Source organism: Taeniopygia guttata, chromosome 2 (assembly GCF_048771995.1).
Source record: "Taeniopygia guttata chromosome 2, bTaeGut7.mat, whole genome shotgun sequence".
Lineage (NCBI taxonomy): Eukaryota > Metazoa > Chordata > Aves > Passeriformes > Estrildidae > Taeniopygia > Taeniopygia guttata.
Genome location: NC_133026.1, coordinates 91,955,288 through 91,976,376, shown reverse-complemented (window position 1 = coordinate 91,976,376; position 21,089 = coordinate 91,955,288). Strand labels below are relative to the sequence as shown.

General features: G+C 41.0%; 1 protein-coding gene across 2 annotated transcripts in view; it reads left to right on the top strand.

The window, feature by feature from the left end:
• The first annotated feature begins 4,364 nt into the window (after nt 1-4,364).
• GLIPR2 (GLI pathogenesis related 2) overlaps nt 4,365-21,089 on the top strand; it is a 32,736-nt gene continuing 16,011 nt past the window's right edge. The window contains exons 1-4 of one of the 2 annotated variants that reach the window (XM_041714676.2): nt 4,365-4,405; nt 6,472-6,588; nt 7,237-9,799; nt 10,190-11,617. In XM_041714676.2, coding sequence (XP_041570610.1) covers nt 11,605-11,617 — 13 coding nt within the window. In that variant the 5' untranslated portion in view covers nt 4,365-4,405; nt 6,472-6,588; nt 7,237-9,799; nt 10,190-11,604. Of the gene's footprint in view, nt 4,406-6,471; nt 6,589-7,236; nt 9,800-10,189; nt 11,618-18,526; nt 19,497-21,089 lie in introns of those variants that run through there. The other variant, XM_030265862.4, reaches the window with a different exon arrangement.

Sequence of the window (21,089 nt, the reverse complement as noted above, 5' to 3'; positions counted from 1 at the left end):
CCCCTGTTGTCGTCTTGCATTTCACCGGACAGTAGTTACCCACCTAGAAGGTGTTAATCACAAATTGATGTAATCCTCTGAACAAGTTGTACCTCTGCTCCTTTATTGCCAGTATAAATCATTAGAATACTCAAAATTTAAGTTTGGGAGGAATGTTTTAGAGAAACAATATTTCTCTAGATTTCATGTTGCACGCACAAAACAGTATGAAGTTGCAGAGCAGAGATTATATATTAATAGATCCTGTCTCCAAAGACCAGCAGGGATTGGGTTCTAAACATCTTCAGTATCTGAAGCAACATTTATTAAAAATTAAAACAAAGATTTTCAAGTCAAAGTTAGTGGACTCCAAAAGCGGTGCTGATGTCAAACCTACCTGAATTTTAACACAGAAAAATAATCACATAAACATGCAGAAAGAAACAGGCATGACTTTGAAGAAGGGCTCCCCTCCCATCCTCCTTGTTTTCATAAATAATTAATTATTCAGATGTTCCACTGGAGCAACTGTTGCATTTCTAAAAGGCGTGGTGCCTTTCAGTGTATGCATAAATAATGCTTGAAGGTTTATCCCTCAGTGAGATCTAACAAAATTACAAACTTAGTGTAGCAACAGAAGGCTACAGTCAAGTACTTTTAAACATACTAACACTGATATGAAAAAAATCTTTAGAGCAACTTTCTAATTAAATGAATCATCTTCTCAAATAACTTTGTCCTCTGCAGTGTGGAGCCAAAATGCAGTTTCTTTTAAAGAGATGATGTTTGAAATAGTAATAAAGATTTCAGTAAGTTCATATAGCTGAATATTTTCCAGACACTATTATTCATATTAATAATAGTGAAAATTCATATATCCTGAAGTGGGCATTTTTGTTGAACTGTTGTATGGAAAAAGAAGAGCTGTATCTTCAAGGCACACCACAAACAAAAATCAGACAGTTACTATAATTAGTGTAAGGCTATGCTGGAAATTCTCCAAAATATTTTTATTGCTGAAAATAATGGACAATACATGGAAAATTTGTGAAGGAAATGCTATAAAAGACAATAAATTAATTTTGGCTTTTAAAAATACATGGTACAAAATACCAAGGTCACAGTTCATCTGTTATGAAATTAAGCTCATGGTTATGAAATTAAGACATTCTCATAATACTGACAAAATGCACTCTGCTGTTGGTTTGTTTGCACCTTGGCTGTCTCCTTATTCATGGTCAGTCTCACCTCTCAGGAGGAGCGTAAAAAACATCCCAAGTGCTCACACTAAGTAAAGAAATACTCAGAATATTCCTTTATTCTGTCTACTGTTACCTTGTGTTAGTGTAAAACCAGTAATAACTATACTGTGAATTAGCTTCAATGTTTATTGGGTTTGCCAGCAGTAAACAAAACCTGAATCTCAAAATCCACTGTTACCAATGTTCACAGTCCCAGAAGGCTCTCCTTGCATCTTTCCCTACACCAGTGTTTGTCCTCTTGCCTGAGTTCCAAGATACAAGCCAGTAACTATGGGGCTACATCACCTGTTTTTAACATGGAACTCTTCATACAGAAATGGTGTAAAGCAAGATGTGGTTACTATACTGAGGTGCTAAAGGTTGGGTATCAGGCACATGAAATGAGCTAATGTTTAGTATCAACAAAGGAGTCTACATACACATCTTACTTTTCTTCTATGTCATTAAGCAAACATTTTAAAGCAATCCTAGCAAAAGTTACACTAAACGATTTTATATTCTTGTGTACATTTTAGGCAAATGTTAATTAGCATTTGCCTAATGCTAATTGAAACTAAGAATGCAGCTTTCTAAAAATTATCTGTTTGCTGTACAGTGTATGTCAATATGTCACAGAAGCTGCATTTACAAGATATTCACAGTGAGGTTATATCACAGGTTGGACTGTATGTTAGAGGCCTACACTTTTCATAGCTCCCAGACAAAAATCAGCATTATCTCCCTTACATAGATATTTAGTTAAATGATAAACTATGCCTGAAGTCAGCACATAAAGATTGACATTTGTATTTTGGACCAGCAGATTTTGTTCCAATCAAGCAGTGCTGCAACTGCAGTAAAGCCCAAAGAAATTACAGAAGTATGCAGATGACTGAAATGAAAAGAAACAGGTTTGATTATTTATCTGATCAAATGAGATAAATTACTTAAAGATGCACTGGATTACATTGACATAAAAACCTGTGGCATTTCATTACTTCTGCTGACAATAACCTTCAGGGTTAAGTAGTTTTATCTACAACACTAAGAATTAGCTAACAAGCTAAAGCTGTAAAGAGTGATCCTGAGTGAAAGACCTCACAGAATGAGAAGGAAGAGGAAGATAGCTTGCACCTTCATCTGTGAAAATAACTTTAAATTTGGAATTGGTAAATAATGCTCCTGTTAAAAAAAAAAAATAAAAGGAAAATGTTTCTTAAGTGATTACTTTTTTTAAATCACCTTACTTTTTGTAGAAAATAAATTGTTCTTGAGCCAGCTACCAAGAAAATTCTTGAAAAGCCAAAATCCTTGTCAGATACAGCTATGGTCAAAGAGGACCATGGGAGGAATTGGTATTTTTCTAGCCACTGTAGCTAAATGCATCAGGGATGAGGAGTTTCCAGCTGCTGGGATTCCCATCCCTGTAGGAGCTGAGCTGCTGTGGCAGGCTGTGCTGCAGCAGCAGAGCAGAGGCTTAGTCCACTCAGCTGCTTTTGTTGATTCTACTTCAAGCCGATGGGTGGTAGTACAACCTAAAGATGGCATTACAGACTCCAGCTGATCTCAGAGATTTTGGGAGTTTCCTTGGCTTTCATGCTTGTTGTTATCTACTCACAAACTATTTCAATGCTGGCCATTTTTTTTGATTTTGAAAAAATGCAAGGGGTATGTGAATGGTTCATGATGTCTTAAAAGTGCTAAGGAACAAGCAAAACAGAAAAAAGGGGGACAGAAAGTGTTGTTCATGGGCAGTACAGAACAATGCCAGGGAGATAGAGTGCAATCGCCTATAGATACAAACTGTGAAAGGGAAAGATTGAAATAATGCCTTTGAAATTATGTCAGACTAAAGGATATGGTAGGGAAATGAAAATATCCTGTCTAAAACCCACATGGAAGAGTCAAAGCGATATTTCATTTTTGTCAGCTTTAATAATGGCTGTACGTTCTTTGGTGGGCTATTAAAGTGATAAAATTATATTAAAATTGCAGTAATAATCATTCCAATTTGCAATCTATATGGGATCTTAAATATTTTAAAAGTATATTGAAAATACAGACATATGAATGTGCTGACAGACCTAAGAAAATTAACTGAATGTTAGCAAGGATTTAATCAAAAGGTTCAGAGTGACAAGACAAAGGGACAGAATTCATGGGGGGAAAGTGCATTCAATGAAAAGAAGATTCAATTCCTTATCTCCCACTGTTTCAGAAGCTGTAGGTTTCATGAAAATAGCTCAATGCCTATTAAAAATAAATTAATTGCCATCTGTTTCTTACAGGTGACACTGTCAGGAGTTTCTTTACAAGCAAGAGGTCTAGAAAAGCAACCTTTAAGAAAAAGCAAAAGCAGAAATTTCCACCATCCTAGGACATTAAAACTGAGGGCTGGCACTAAATATGACAGAAGCACCTGAGAACTGCAGACTGGCAATAAAGCTGGTTCTGATTGATTCATAAAATAAAAATTAAAAAAGAAAAAAAAGGAAAAAAGAAATAGTAAGAGCTTTATGCAGGAGGGGAAGAGGCAGAAAATAGCATAGCCAGGAGGTAAGCCAGGACATGTGCCAAGGTGTGAAATTGTGGTGACAGAGCTGTGAGCAGCATCAACAGACGAGGGCAAGATCTCTCAACTGGCAGGTAAAAATGGAGATGCGCAATAGACATGATGTATATATGTGATGTTGTTGTTTTTTCACAGTTAAGGAGCTTTTTTTTTTCCCTTCAGCATGCACTTTTCCCAAGTACATAGTTTTAGGAGAGGCTGTAAGTGTACTAGAACTGTGGGCCAGTTCTAGTGTATGTGTCTGGACCAGGCTGCTGTTACTGTCTCTGGTTACTGCCTCTTTCTCAAAAGCAGTAGGACTTGCAGGTAGCTAGCCAGGTCATTGGACTGTTCTGGCTAAAAATCAGTCCTGCCAATCCAAACAGTCCAGCCCCAGCACTGATGTCCTGGCACAAGGGTGAGGGGTGACACTCCTCTACTCCCAGCTATCCCCCTGAGAAGGCAAACAAAGCACTTACCCTGGCAGTGTGTCCTCGTGTACAGCTGGGGAGATGCTGCTTTGGAATTAACATCTGTTTCCTTCATGTGTCTTTGATTAGCCCTTTTCTCTACAGGGATGGCTTTGCAATTTGTATGGAATCACAGAGGAAAAGAAGAACAGGAAAGAAATACGGTATTGGGAATAACCTTCTTGTCATTACAGAGATGTCTGTGTGTCCTGCTTAGGTGCCTGCTTCCAGCAATATTTCATCAATTAAAATGTGATGGTTTGTCTGCTAGTGATAATCAGTGCCCTTGTTTTTGGTGTCAGAGGTTGCTGGGATCTTTTGTGGAAGTGTGCCCATTGCATCTAAAATCCAGTGTATTATTAAGCAAAAAAGTATTTGAGAGGAAAAATACTAAACAATATAATAGAACAAAAATTGTATTTTCTTTCTGGATTTATTTGCTTGACTTCTGAATTTAATTGTGTTTCTGTAGTTGAAGGACAACACAAAGCAGTAATGCCCGAGGAATCTTGCCTAAGGAAAATCAAGTATGGTATTGTTAGCTAACAAGGTAGATGAGCAGTGCCATTGCAAACTCATTGCACGTACCAGCGAGAGATAAGTCAAGATTCTGCTAAGTGAATTGGATGAAATTATGAGCACGCAGAGTCAATAATAGAAAGAGGTCAGTGAAAGCAGGGTTATAGGAGATACCAGTGCCCATCTTGAATAGCATTCTGTCTCTCATTAGTTTGCACTATGGGACTGCCTCTGGGTGTAAAATGGGTTCTTTTGGGATTGAATGCAGCCAGAGACTTTCTCAGGAGTTTAGCTGATTTATTGCAACTGTTATTGGGTATTCATTGCATGCTGCTGGCCATGCAGTAATTTTAGGCCAAGATGAAACTCAATGAAACATTAAGCTACAAATCGGCCTGAACTACTGTGCTGAAGTACTCGCTAGCTCAGTCATAGCCCCACGGTGGCAGACAGCACTCTGCAGGGGTAAAAAGACTGAACCAAAGTCTGGGATGCATGCAGAGGGCATGGTTTGAATATGTACATTATGAGAATTGTGAAAAGCCGGATGTAAATGTCAGGTAGGACAGCTGCTGGAGAGGAGATGATGGAAGGGTGGGCATAGATCTTCTAACTGGAGTAAGTTCAGTTAGAAGATCTATGCAACATCTCCTGTGAGGAGTGTCTGAGAGAACTGGGGTGGTTCATTCTGAAGAGGACTCAGGGGTGATCTCATCAATCTGTATAAATACCTGAAGGGAGGGAGTGGAGGAGAGGGAGACAAGCACTTCTCAGCAGTGCTCACTGGTAGGACAAGAGCCAGTGTGCACAAAAATAAAATCTCCTTGCCAAAGGGGATCTGTTGCATCCCACATTCATATTTTTGAACCCCGTTCCCACAAGTTTCTTTTAATATCCTCTAATTCTTGTATTGGACAACACAATCAACAGTCATGAGCCATCTGTGTTTCACATCCTCTTGTAGTAATGTCTGTTATTTCCTTTTCTATGATCTCTTCCATTGGCTGAAGAATCATGGAATGGCCTGGATTTGAAGGGACCTTAAAGATCATCTGGTTCCACCCCTCATCATGGGCAGGGATACTTTCCTCTAGAACAGATTGCTTAAAGCCCTGTTATTTTGTGTATGAAGCTTCCATGTCCTTACTGCCTTTTCCTGATCCTTTCCCACTAATGCTGTATCCTATTTGAGATCAGAAAACTAAGACTACCCATGTAATTTAAGGCAGAAGGAAATCAGAGGTTTAAACAGTACCACAACTTGCCTTTTCCTTGTTTCTTCTCTAATGATTTCCCTATATCAGTTGTGCTTTCTTGTCTTGTTCTGAATGTTTAAACTGATGGTTTCCAGGATCTATCAGAGTTGTGTGATCTCATTTATGAGTAACTGCTCAAATTTACTTTCTGACTCATAATGTGGTTCATGTACAAGGATATTTTAATGTAATAGCTAAATCTGTAGCTGTTAAGCAGGAGCTTCTTCCAGTCAGTAGGATGAGGTTTTCCTAAAACAAAGGTTATGTGGATCAGATATGAAAAGTAGTAGATTGTGGGGCAATGCACAAGAAGGCAAAATACAGGTGCTGCATTGGTCAGTGTGTTTGTGTAGAGACACCACTACTGGAAGCCAGCAACTGGCCTAGTTGTCTGACCCCTTTGTATATTTGTGCTCATCTGGACTGTCATTTGCCTTTTCTTATCATTGCTACAGAACAGTGGTCCTGGTAAAATGATGTTTAAACTCAACCTGAGGTACTGTGCTGAAGCAGAGAGGCCATGAAGCATGCTCCAGATACTGTTCAGCCCACTGCAGCCTTGGAGGAGAGAGGTAACACTTTGAGGAAATGACAAAAACGCTCTTTTCTTTCAATGCTCCCAAATACTTCTTCGTGTCAAGTCTGTCCATGGTACCTTCTTCTCCCCCTCTTTCCCTTAACTCCTCTGTATCCTGAGACTGAGCTGCCTCTTACAGAGCCCCTTTACTCCCTGGTAGGGTAGAGGGGAAGCGCTACGATCATCTGGACAGGTGGGAAGTGGGATTTCCTATGGATTCTCCTGCTTCGACCTAGTTGAGAGCAACCATGCTGAGAGGTTTATTCTTATTGTTTTGTGAAGTGAGAACCCCTGTAGATCGAGCCATGTTGAGGTACATCCCAAGTGTGAAGTGGGCACTTCACTGCCCTGCTCTGGTGAGATCGGTGTGCTGTTGCTCTCATTTAGATGATTCTGGAGAATCTCAGCTGGGCCTCTTGAGAGAATGGCAGTGCTTGTGCTACACTCCATTGGGCAGCAGTACTCACACATTTTTGTTCCCCAAACCTTTGCTTGGAACCCAGCCCTTGAGACCATTGTTGGTTCCAACCCCCACAGTGTAAGGGGGATTGGAACTAGGTGATCTTTAAGGTCCCTTCCAACCCAAACCATTTTGTAATTCTATGATGATGATGATTAATCACACGCTACTTTTATCTTGCAGTGTGTAGGAAGAAGTTGAAGTGAATGACTATTCTGCAATCACAGTCTGCTGTTTTCTGTGTGAGAGTTTTGTGGATGTGCCCATCTGAAAACAGCGTAGTGCTTAGAAAAGAGGTATAGCCTTGCTTTTGCACTCTTCCTCTTTCCAGCTCAGTTAGTTTCATTTTCTTCAGCAACTGAGTATTATGCTCAAACTTGCAAAAAAATGAACATCTCCAACTGTGTTCAAGTTGATTTTTTTTTATATGCTACACAACATGGCTTAATTCACAGGTGAAATGGCAATAGAGCCCAGAAGCAAAGCCTGGCATAAGTGCAAGAGGAAGAATATTCTCAAATATTCTACCATCATTTTTTGCCCCATTTCCCTTTTACATTTTTTAAAATAAGCAGTTTTCTTGCTGCTTGATACAGCTTTGTGCATAATTTTTCAGTTTACTCTCGATTCTTGTAACTATACATGATGTTATTCCTGTGTGATGTTTTTGTAATCATATAAATACTGTTGGTTCTTAATGTAATTTGTTAAGGGTGTCTGGGGAAAACAGATTTGTTACATTTAGAATTGCTCACAAATGTATTGTCTGCATGGTTTGACTTGTGGAGAAACTGCTCGGTGTTGTATTTAAAAGCAGGATGGGATGCATCCACACCTCCCTGGCAGGGCTGGTGTGTGACAGTGTTGTCAAAAGTCTGTTCCAGTCTGTGTGGACACCTAATTGTACCTGATAAATGCCAACTGATGGAATGAACTAATGACTCAAAACATTGATGATGACAGGCATTTGTATCAACTGAACCCATCAGAGCGTGCACATATGGGAAGGTTCATCTCAGGCTTCCTTCTATGTGTCTGTACCTGCCTGCCAGCAGTTGGGGATCCGCACAGCTGGCTGGCTGCTGCTTCCTTGCTTGCACTGCTGCTAGAACAGAAGTGTGCAGGCTGAAATCCATGATGCTACCGGGGCCCTCACAGCAGGCACACAGCTGCTGTGGAGCCCTGCTTAGGGGGCTGCCCTTGCCAGATGGAAAGGGGTATTTAGCTGTGTGCAGGCAGACCTCTGGGAAGACAACAGGTAACCTGGGATCTGCCTGGGGCTCCTTGCTCTATCAAAAAGACATCTGTATAATCCTGACTTTCTACAGATTTAGCCATATATGTCTGGCTGGTGGAGGGTCCTGGAGGAATATTGAAGGCTGTCAGCACACGGCTGTGAAGACCAAGCTGGATGAGACAGCAGGCAGCAGCAGCAGCAGCAACAGCACAATCCCAGCTGAGCCCAGAAATCCACACTGCGACTTCCAACACTGGCTTTGCCAGGTCCACAGCCATAGGGCAACCTGTGGGGCACCACAGGAGTGCCTGTGGCTACCCAGGGCTGGTCACAATGCAAGCAGCAGGTCACATGGGGCAAGCTGGGGCACCAAAAGCTTCCAGAAGAGGCAAGAAAGCAAAGAAGGGAAATATCTGGTGGCACCAGAGGAGGTTATGAGACTCTGTGCATTAGGGTCAGTCACATCAAGGTAAAGAGAAGTGTCTGATGTGGGCAGGTGAAACGAATTTGCTTTGTTAGGAGAAAAGGGAAGATGGAGTAGAATGTTTTGTCCTCAGAATGGCCCAGTTAGTTTGACACAAAAATTTTAGCCACAGATGTAGATGAAATAGCTCTACTGTAAATGAGTTATCACTAACTTCCTGATTGTAATGATTCATGCACTTCCTTTCAAATTCCATTTTTCCTTCTCATGTGCTCTATAGCCTATTTCCAGAAAGAACATCTATTACACCAGTCTTTACTAGGTAAGTGTTACTTTTCTTAGCCAGTTGTTTCGGTTCTGCTTTCCTTTTAACAGGAACATGAAACAATTAAAAATTAGTCAGTCCACATTGTACCTTTTTTTGCTCTTTTTCCAGAAATATTGAGTAGATGTGGCCATAGGAGGCAACTCCTCTGCACAGGGCATTTCTGTAGCTGTAATGTAGTTTCCAATGTCTACTATTAGGTAATACCCATGTCATCCTAATATTTTCTCTGTGTAAAAGAATCATGTTTTGGAGGTGCTTTGACACATCATAAAGGAAATGGAAAATCCTGTTTGTTACCATTTACATTTGCCTGAAACTGGTAAGAGGATATTAATGGTTTACAGCTTGAAAATTATCACTAGCAGTGGCTTTTATTTAATCACTCCTATTATTTTCAAAGGCTTGTTTGAATTCTTAATTATTAGTGTACATACCTCCTCTAAATTTCCATCTGATAATATTCTTTAGTAATATTCTTTAGTGTGGAACTTTCAGGTGATGTTAAAATAATAAAAGAGCTCAGCTCCCTCCTTCCTCTTTGCTTTTGTATGTCTCAGCTTACACTGCTTTCCAGTCTTTGATGAGTCATTGCATTTACTTTGTACTGATACTTTTATGTTTCAGGCTGGAGCATTGATTTTGGTTTCCTTGTTTTCTGATCCGAAATTTTTTTTTCCCCTGTAGATATCACTGGATTTCTGTCAGATCAGAGAAACCCTCTTTTCTAAGCTGTGATTTCACAGGATATGGTATGCAGGTATATCTGCTCACTTTTGAAAATGCTTGGTGCTGTTTTCTACTAGCAGTCCAGGTCCTGAAGTGGTATTGCTTTATAATTCAGCTGAATATTATAAAGATCTAAAACATAAACTGTATAAAATATAACAATCAAGTATGAGAATGTAAGTGACCATTTCAAATACCAGGGACTCACAGCTATACAAATATAAAATCCCTTTTACTCCTTGTCAAGGCCATAGGACGGCACTGGCTATTGCTGAGCATTGATGTATGTCCTAGGAGTAATATAGCCCAGTATTTTAAATTTAGCAGAGCATTTTCAGAGACCAGGGATCTGATTCATTCAGACTGGTCCATGGGTTGCTCACTCCTGCAAGCAAGTGAAACAGCAGCTTTTTCCTGACAGGGCTCTGATAGTACCAACTCCAGCTCCCCACTCTCCTCCTCAGCCAACTACTGCCACTTGCAGCAGAGAGACCGGGAAGAGATTTCCTTCTGCACCTTCTCTGACTTCCTTCTCCTGTTCTGCTGCCTGCCTTGCTGCCAGCAAAAGAAAATATCAGGCAGCTGTGAAGATGACCGTGGTCTCACACTCTGTGGTTTCCTCCTCTGGGTGGTGATCATTTGTCCTCATGCCTCTTCTCAGTGAACCCATGAGCTGTCAGTGACACTCTCTCAACCCGTGTTTCACTCCTGCCAGTGGAACCACCACAGGAGGAGCAGTGTTGGTGAAGGGATGTTGCCTTTCCTCACCTGCTGCTGCTACTTGCATAAGAAGAAAAAAACCTAACCCTTGCATCTTTTCATTTTCTTTTACTTACCATGGAGCCAAGCCTGCAGAGGTGGACAAAGGATAATTAAATCCTGATGAGCCAGCAGACTTGGCACAAAACCAAGAAGAACCTTGACATATTGAAAGGCATTGTAAAAAATTGGGAAGCGTTAACCTCAGATGATTTTTGTGATGATGAGAAGATGAAAGTTGGAGACACGTAACTGAATTAGTGTTTGTAGATATGCAGCACTTCTGAAGTTAAATCAAAGTATCATGTTCACTGTAGTTAAAGTGGTTAATATTTGCCAGATTGGCTTAAGGCATTTTGATGTAATGTGAAGATAACAGTGGCTCAGCGTGCTTACACGGATGAAATGAGACGTACTCACGTCCAATGCTTTTCACAGAAACACACCATCAGCACCGTTTCTCTTTAACCTGCAAAATCTTATTTTACTAACACCTTCTACAGATTATGTTGTAACAGGGCAGGAAGTGATTCATTTTAGACATAGAAATGTAGTTATACTTCAAAGTGCTTTATCACGTTTCTGTTACAACTTTACGTACAGCAAGTGGGTAAAACTTCAACAGCATTTAGTTGTATGAATTAGCTCCGTGGGCTATGCCCACTGTGGCAGCAGAACTATTTGTCAGCAGAATTTCTTCTCACAGCCTACTCTTATCAGAAGACAGATGCGATTACTAACCTAAAATGGTATGTGAAAACATATGTTGTTTTGGAGCTGCTTGGTTACTGCGGAGGATAAATAGCTCCTGACCCTAACCCGGATCTTTTCATGAAAAAAGAGCGGTGTCCCTATGCCTTATAAAGGCATGGGCAGGCTTATTCCAGCGCTCAAGAAGGGGCGGTGGCGAGGATTTTTTTTTCCAGCAGCGGTCGCAGGCGAATGAAGAAGTTGAGCTGAAACTGCGAACACTTCATCCCGGCACTGAGCGGCAAAACTCAGTCAAGAGAGGAGGAAGCAGGTGAAATTTAAAATAAAAAAAGAAAGAAAGAAAAAAAAAAACAAACCCACTTGGTCATGGGGAAATCAGGTGAGCAAATGCCTTTGTGCAGGTGCCTGTGTGTTCGCACAAAGTCCGTGCCTGGTTTTGTGCTTGGAAAGCGTTGCTAAAGCGTTCAGTGGCTTTCCTCGGAGAAGGCTGCTTTCATTTGTGCATGGTACAGCCTGGGAGGAGCTTTCTCTCTGACAAAGGGTTGGATTGAAAAAAACGAAAAGAAAAGCTACCCCCCTCCTTAGCCTGCACGGTGTAGAGGTAGTTGTATTTCATGTACAACTTTGTAAAGTTTGTATTTTGTAACCTAAAGTACTTTTGCTTTGTTGTAAAAAATTACTAGGAATCCTGTAGCTTTAAAGTTATTTTGTGTCTTGCTGTCTGACAAAACTTACTAGCCTTGCAGAAAAGCAGCAGGATGCTTCGAGGGGGATAAGCTTTATCACCTTCCTGTCGGAAGGATTTAAATGTAAAATTTGGTTACCATTTAACTGAGAACAGACTTGATCAGCTCCTAAGTCTCTCCCCAGCTGTGCACGTTTTCTTTAAGCCTTTTCCTGCTGCTGCTGCTGCCTGTGCTGTTGGTTCTTTCCCCACTGCTGCTGGCTGTCTGTGTGCCCTGCTCAGTTTAGGCTGGAGAGACTTCTCCAAAGTTGCCAAGGAGCCAGAGACCTTAAGAAGAGAGTGCTGAGTGCCCTGGATTTTCTCCATCTTTGTCCTGCTAAGGCCATGAGTGAAAAACTGTCCTGAATTTCTGATACAGCTGTGAAACTGGATGGGATCTGTTTGTTCTTGTTCTTAGGGTATTGTTTCTGTGACAAATCAGAGCCTGGTGGCATGTTGTGTCTCTGTCCTGTGTGTGAACAGCACATACGGGGACATGCTCAGCAAAATTTAGTGCTTGATTAACTCAAAACTATAGGCCTCTTCAGAGAAACTTAAAGAAAATCTTTGTGTGAGTAACACTTTAAAGGGCCTCAGCACGGGTGTTTTGGGTTTTTTTCCCTTTTTCTTTATTTTTAAAGGTCAGCTTGCTTGATGAGATCAGAGCTGTCTGCAGATGTGACTGTAAAGGGCTTACTGGTATGACACCCAGTCCAGACAAACCACCTGCTTTTTTTTTTTTTTTTTGGCAAAGTCCAGCTGCCAATGGGTGGGTTTGGCCTCATATCCTGGCAGCTAGATTGGGATAAATAACCCTATAACAATTTAAGTAAGTGTAGTTGCTGTGAAATACCAAGCTCAGCACTTCCCATGCTAAAAAGTACAAATACCAAATCAGTGTAGTGCCTATACATTACATTAGCAAACCACATTGGGCAAAAGCAATAGAGATACTCCACTGTGCACCTCACAATCCCCAAAGGAATAAAAATCTCCTTTTATTTTAATGCATGAAAGTTGCTAAAACAGTCATAAAGCAATTACCATCTTCATTTTTTCCCCTGCACATTTATTGCTGTGCATTAGTTGATTTTTACAAACTTAGGAACAATGGCAGACCAGAAACTCCCTTTGCCAAGGCTTGGGTAATGTTTGCATCCTTAAGTGGTTATACAAATAGAGCTTAAAATCTAGGTGCATGTTAAGAATGTTTTCTAACTACTTGTGTAATGCAAACCAATGTTAAACTAGGTCCAGGTTATTGTCTTTGAACTGCGTGCAATATTTTTAGATGAATCATAAAACTGAGATCCTGTCCTGACAATTGGTTTATAGACTAGATCCCATCTGCCCTTTCTAGTCCACTGAAGTCTTCAAATTCCTGTCTGAGATCATTCAGTGTGGTTTGCCTTTGAATGGGGAGAACAGCTGTTGTACAGAATACTGCTTCCTCTGTGTTTTGTGTGAAATACATAATATGTTCCCACTCTAGTACTCATAAGGTATGATGCAGACCAATTTCTCTGTACTAGGGTACATGAACATGTAACTGGTTGCATGACAGATCTGTTTGACCTCAGTACAGATTCCTTACTCCTCTCCTGGGTCAGAAAGTTAAGGCAGAGATTACCTGAAGGTTTAATTTAAGGATGCTCTAATTCATGACAAGCAGGACCACTACTTTAATATAAATCAAACGAGCAGTTTCTTTAACCTCTTGATTTTGATAAATCTGTCTTGAGGTCTAAATATCACCATACAAAAAAAAAACCCAAAAACCTGCTGCTGGAAATCTCAGTTCTTCGGTAAAAACTCTCCAATAGTGTTGTATTAGTAGTTATTAGATTATATTTGAAGCCATGTTCATTCCAAGTGTCCGAGCTAGAGACTTAGCATTGCTGTGTTTCATTGGAGAGAGCTGAGTGTTGAAAGTATCAGCACCTCTGACTCAGCTTTCTTCCCTGGAAGCTGCGGGCTGACGAAATCAAATTCATACTGAAACTTCCTTGTCAGGGTTAGAAAATGCCTCCCGTGGTCATAACCCCTGCAAAGACTTAAGCCAAATACGGAGACCCTCTCTGCCCTCCCCAAGGTCTTTTCACACACCATTTGGATTAGTGGGGGTGCAGGCAGCCGTCCCCACAGGTCGCAGAGAGCTCTAGGCAAGAAGACAGGGATACTGTTTCTGCAGGAAAGGAGGAGATTGAGAGCTGGCAGCTCTTCGCTGCCCTGCTGCTGGCAGTGCCGTGCTGGCAGGGCTCTGACCCCGGCGCAGCCCTGGCCCCACCGGGGATATCCATCCCTGCCAGCAGCTGCGGGCGATGCTCGGGAGAGCAGCTGCCTGCGAGCTCCACTCCTCCGCTCTGGAGCACGTGGATTTCTGCTGAGCAGTGGGAGTCTCTGAAAAGGCTGGGATGGTGGTAGGAAAGGCTGCTAAAAGTCTTATTTCTCCCACTTCCCCCCTCCCCGGGTTCAACCTCGTGGGGGAAGGGAGCTTGCCCCACTTGCTCCCTACGGGGGAATAGCTCTCTATTCTGCAGAAGGTGTCAATGTCAGGCTCAGTAAATACGGCAATTATTTTACGGAATTTGGTTCTGTTTTTAAAGTTTTGTTTTATTTTTCTGCTGTTTTCCTTTTTTTCCCCGCTACTGCAAATGTGGGCGGGACTCCATAGAAAGGGCTGGGAGTTACCCACTGCTCTGCATGTTGAGTCAGTACAAAAAAACAAAGAGGGGCTGAGAAAGGGTTTTGAGAAAAGGAAAAGAGACAGGAACCAGACTAAATACAATTTTCCATGCTGGTTTTAATGTCATTTAGAAGCATGTGCTGTTTTTAACTCTTAAGGTGCATCTTCAGAATACAGTGAAAAGGACTGTTGTGTTTTCTGCAGAACGAGCTACATCTTCAGCTGAAATGCTGACTTTTACTTCAGCATTCTGGTAAGAGACAGCCATGGCAGGTCATGACAAAAATACAGGTCACTAGACAAGTGACCTGTTTGCTTTCTGAGAAATTAGATACTCCCAAGCTGCCAAAATGAGAAAGAGTTGTGCTGGTTGGTTTTACAGGACTGGTGGGGATAAGGAAGATGGATTGTTCTGAACTGCTAGAAATTGAGCTTTTGCATTTGGTAACATTAGAACATTTGCAGAACTTGCCACCAGAGCTGAGCTGGAGATGTGGTGGGAAAATGACTTTTCAAAACCAAAGGTAATTCAATTCATAGCCCTGCATCTCCAGTTGCTGTGTGCAGAAGACATTGGTTGCCAGGTTCAAGTTCAATAAGAATAAAAAATAGTTCAGTAGGATAAAAAAAAAGTCTTCCAGGAATGTGTCAGGCTTTGACAGTATTGTGGGCCCAATTTTTACCTGTCTGTTTAATCATCAGGGTTTTGATGGGGGAGGAGAATGCAGCAGCCACCCCTTACAACAGTGGTTGCTCCTGTCAGCTGTTAGATTATACCCTTAGTGCCTCGTGTTCAAGGCAGATAAATACCAAAACAACTGGGTAGGGTTCAGAAAGAATAAGATAGAATGTGATGGCCTATAGTAACTGACATACCTACCAAGGTTTCCAATACTATTGTGTTGTGCATTAAAAAAAAACAAAAAAAAACCAACAAAACAAACCAAAAAAACCCAAAAAAAACCCCATGAAGAAAGGTTTTATTACTGGAAACATGCAAACCCTGCATTTTCTATCAGTACATCAGTACTGTTGTTAGTGTCTGTCTTGCCTGGGTTTGAATTTGCTTCTTTTGCTGCTCTATGTGCAGGAACAAAAAGTATGAGAAAACAAATATTTTGATTTTAACTGTTTGGTTGTTCATTATTTATCTCAACAGGCCAGAAGGCTATGTCAGATCTCTCTTTCTGTAGAGGCTGTGCTGTTCTCTGAAAGATAAATTGGAGCCTATCTCTGTTCTGTTCTTACAGGCAGATATAGGCAAGTTCTGCCCAGTCTGTGAAGGTCTGAACAGCAGCCAGAGCTGGGCTGGTTGGCCCTGCAGAGGGGGATGAGGTGAGGCCCAATCTCCCTGGTGCAGAACTGGCTCCTGTGCAAGTAGGTGTAAGGAAGTGGTAGGAATCTGGGATGTTGTGTAGGAAGACAATATGGGCTTGTCTAGGTCACTGTAAACATCATTTAATGTATCCCTGGAAGTGTTCAAGGTCAGGTCAGATGAGGCTCTGAGCAACAGGGTATAGTTGAAGTTGTCCCTGCTCAATGCAGGAGAATTGGACTAGATGACCTTCAAAGGTCCCTTTCAATCCAAACTATTCTATTATTCTGTGATTCTATGAAATAAATACCTTTTTTAAAATATTTTGAATTGCGAGAGCTGGAGTTCAGCCTGTTGAGCAGAGGGTGAAAATCAGGTGATGTAATTGATAGTAAATGTGAGTAAAGAAAGATTTCTGTGCCTTCCTGCCTGACTTTGGGTACTGGATAGGTGAGTTCACATACATCAGCGATCAGAAGAAATGTTCATGGCCATATTTCCATGCCTCAGGGAGGTGCATAAGTAAACATACTTTGAGCATTGCCACAGCTATCTTGGATGTCCTTGGCAGAAAAGCAAAGTGGGAGGATATTTGAGTGATGAGATTAAAGCTAGGTCAGGTATGCTTACCCCAAACCATGACAGAACATGAATGGTAGGGGTGAAATGCTGGAGCATATCCCAGCAGACATGGGATTGTTCTATCTCACTTTGATTCTTGTTTGCAAAATTCTTCACTTTCCAAAGACTTTGGTTGGCACCACACAGCTAGCAGTGCTATGTAAATTGAGCTTGGCACTGGGTAAAAACAAGGTTGTGTCTGTTGCTGTCCATCTGTAGAGCATAAGAACATGCAGCATCCAAAATATGAATAGAAATATTATTCCATTTCAGTTCAATTACTTCTTTACAATTACTCAAAACAACTGATTTCTGTTGTTACTCATTAGTGAATATAGTTGTGCCTTATTTTCTTCAATAAATTTCTGTAAGTATAAACTCTGAGCAGATAGAGCGTTGGGGGAAGAAGAGATGGAGATCACATGAATTACTTCTGCATAGTGTGATTCTAACACATGCAGGTCACTTATGGCTTTGTGTTTGGAAGTGCACGTGCCCTAGGAATTCTGTGGCAGTTGGATTTAAGAACAGGATGTCCTTCTGATGGGAGAGTCTCCTTTGTCTTTTTGAAAGGGATAGCAGCATACACATTAGCTGCCTACAAATGTTGTCTCTGTGGGTGTGTGGCATGATTACAATATTCAGGTGTCCTTCCTGGCAGAATAGTAATAAAAACAACACTTTTGATTGTCTTTCATGCAAAAGGACTGGCTGCTCTGGAGATGATGAGCAATCAGTTCCAACCTTATGCAATATGAACATTCCATGGAAGTGACTGCTTGCTGTTCTGATTGTTGGTCAGTTTGGAGGAGACAGGGGCTACAAGCCAAGGTCTTCTCCTCACACCCTTGCCTCCAGTGGAAGTGACAAGTTGCTTCTGTCAGTGCTCAAGACCTCAAAACTGCTGATTAGTGCTGCTTGTTTCTTAAATGCCTGTATCATAGAAGGCTCTGCTGCCTCTCAGAGCTGAGCAGCCTCCAGTTTACCAGGTGTTCCTTTTTAATCAGGGCAGTCAATTGCCTTGCTGTTTATAAAAGGCCTTAAGTGAGGAAGTAATCAGCACTGTCTATTATAGCAAGAATAGGATTAGCAATCAAACAGTGACATGACTCATGTCATTGAAACATTATTGCACCAGCAGCTTCATAGTCTCAGGCCACATGCCCCAAATCTGGTATGGGGAAAAAGAGTGTGTAACATTGTGTGGCACAGGTAATGCAAGGTTATTAAGTTGTCAGTTTGCTGTAGAGCAAGCTCAGATATTGAAATGAGTGGGGTCCTTGTCCATCAGATGCTGTTAACTTGGACATCTCACTGTTGTCCTGAAGCTCACCCCAGTGATAAGCAAGCATGTGAGCAAATTCAGGCAAAACTGAATGCTGAGAAACATCACACAAACTCCTCCCTGAAGAAGGATCTCCTGAGCTGAAGAGAAAGCTATTTTGAGCAGCAAGCATAGGAAGGTTCCAGGAAACTACTCCCATTTAAACTAGTATATAATTATAACTCCCAATTCCTTTCACTTCCATCAGCAATAGTTTCTCTTCTAACTTTTAATAAGGTTACAGGATAATTCAGCTTGGAATCATGTACCAACAATTATGATATCTCTCATAAATGCCTATTGTATAGGATGGAGACCTTACTCCTTTATTGAATTCTCGATTGTGTAAGAGGAGACAAGGAAATGCCACCCAGGATACAATACTTTCTAAACATAGTATGATTTTATCTTTCCTTTCCTCCAAGATTTATACATGGTTTCCTTTCTTCTGTTTATTTCCAAGCAATCAGCCAGTTATGTCAGAGAAAATGGGAGTTTAACACTGGGGAAATAAGTTCTTATGGCTGGAAATGGATCATGGATGAAACATGATACATTTTCCCAAATGACATAGAGCATTAAGGACCAGTATTGGAAGATGTTACAGTCCCAAATGGGGGCCAAGAAAGTGCAGTTAAATATGTGGAGAATGAAGCATGGAACATTCACTCCCTGTGTTACCGCAGACATCAGCCAGCATGAGACCACCCTGAAGCATTTGTGGCCTCAAACCAAAGTGCTGAGTTAAAGTGCAGTAGAACATGACTATCTTCTGAACATTTCTCATATCAGTTAGGCATCCATCACTTCTCCATAGAAGGAATGCTATTCTCACAGTGGGAAAGATTCAGCTAGGGATGGTTTCCAGAGAGTTACATTTCAACTGTGGATAAAGATTAATAATAAATGTCAGTTCTCTTAAAAGAGTCTAGCTGCAAATGTTGTCTTTAGAAGCTGGGGTTTCTTTTACTGAGAATTTTGTTTATTTCCAGTCAGTGAATGTACTTTGAGAAGTTTGTCACAAATAGAAGTATCAGTTACCTGGGACAGTAACAAAGTACTTTTTGATGTAATTACTTTACAGTACCCTAAACATTCTAATTATTTTTTTTGACAAACCTGTTGGGCATACTAAAAGCTGTATTTGCTGCATTCTTATTCCATAACCCACTTCTGCTTCAGGGTAGAGCAGAACAATTCTGCAGAATCAAGGGAAACTGAAGGGATTTCGGCTTTAAAGCAGAGCTTTAAATTCAGTGTTTAAACGATTACTTAATTACCTTTTATGTGTTTTCTATCTGCTTTGCATCTGTCTTCTCCATGTATTCTGGCACTTGGCTTCTGTTGTGGTTTAGGAATGATATTCTCCAATTTAGTGTTCCCACTTAAACCACCCCAGATGCTGCACTGCTCTCTCAATCCCCTCTCTCCCTTTCCATGGTTGGCTGGAGAGGAGAATTGGAGAAACAAAGAATAAAGACGTGTTGAGATAAGAACAATTTACTGGAAACAGTAATGAGAAACAATTTACTAGAAACAGGAAGAAAAAGTAACAGCAACAATATTTATGGAAAAATGTGCAAGACAGGTGAGTGATTCATATGCAAATGTTCACTACCACTTGGAGCCTAAAATAGCTGATCGTGCCATGCTACTTTGACATGGAAGAGGCCCCTTCCCCCATTCCTGGAAAATGATGAGAGGTGGTATAGAATAATCTCCAGGTCCTAGATGTGGTCCTTCCTGGCTATTGCAAAAATTAGCTCTGTCCTGGCTGGAAACAAGATAGTTTCTTTCTGCCTGGGATCTGGGCCTGTAAGAGTGACATGGGAGTAACATGCAGTGTCCTGTTAATGTAAAAGCAAATTTCTAGGTATTTATTTCTGGGGGAAGATTGAAAGGTGGGGTCGCTATCTCAATTTACCTCTAATGCACACATTGGGTGAAGAGTTTGAAGCTTCTGTCATGGTTCAGAGAGAGATTGAGACAGACACAATGGTATCTTTCCCTGTAGAATTCTGAATGAGGTTTGTTTCATAGTAATGTGGGACAATCTGGGTTCAAAGAGGCTGTTGAAGGTCCTCTAATACAAGCCCCAGAGCAGGCATATCTTCAACTACGTCACATTGCTCAGAGCTCCATCCAACCACCTTGAATGTTTCCAGGGATGGGTTATTCACCAACTCTCTGGGCAGCCTGTGCCAGTGTTTTGCCACCTTTGTAATTAAAAAATGTTACATACATCTAGCCTGAATCTACTTTATTTTAAGCCTATTACCCCTTGTCCTATCACTACAGGCCATAATAAATTGTCTGCCTCTGTCTTTCTTATAAACTTCCTTTAAGCAGAGGCCACAATAAGGTCTCCCCAAAGCTTTGTCTTCTCTAGACTGAACAGTCCCAACTCTCTCTTGTTGACAGCATTATATATTAATTATTTGAAGCTAAATAGAAAAACTTAGTATTTATGGAAAGTAAAACATTACCAGTGAAAATTAATCCATAAGCAATAGGACAAAAAGCATTGAGAAGAAACAATACCTGTGGAGATTGATACAGGGCTCATTTTTGTGTCACTAGGGTGGATACTTAGGCATAAAAATGTATGCCTGTTTTGCTAGTCATGTGTGTGCCTGCTATAATGTTGCTATAATGTCCCCTGTGCTGAGGTAAAGGCTACCCACAGCATTTCTGCTGTGTAGGGATTTGGTGCTTTGTGGAACAATTCACTCTTTTCATCTTGTGGCTCCACAAGACCAGCGGAGGAGGTGCAGTTGACAGCTGCAGAGGTGATGCAGGGCAGCTTGTGTTGTGGAGCACATGTTCAAGTAACTCACCTCTGTTTTGGTGCCCAAACTAAAGCAGAAATGACAGGAGAAGACAGCTCTAACAAGAGGCTGTATGGATTCAGGCATGAAGAGCTCTTCATGCAAGAAAGATTGAGTAGACTGGCACTGCTTAGAGACAGTAAGAATAGATAAATAGAATTCTCAGAAAAACAAATGTGATGGGAAAAGGCAACCTAGATTCCTCTGCTTATTTTTCCCTGTCACACAAAGTTGATCAGTGAAACTGGAAGTCCAAGACCATAACAGCTGTAGGTATGATCTGTACCACATCATAGCTTAGAAATTCAACGTCACATGCTGCCATTATCTTAGCCTATTTTCCAGAAGAGTAA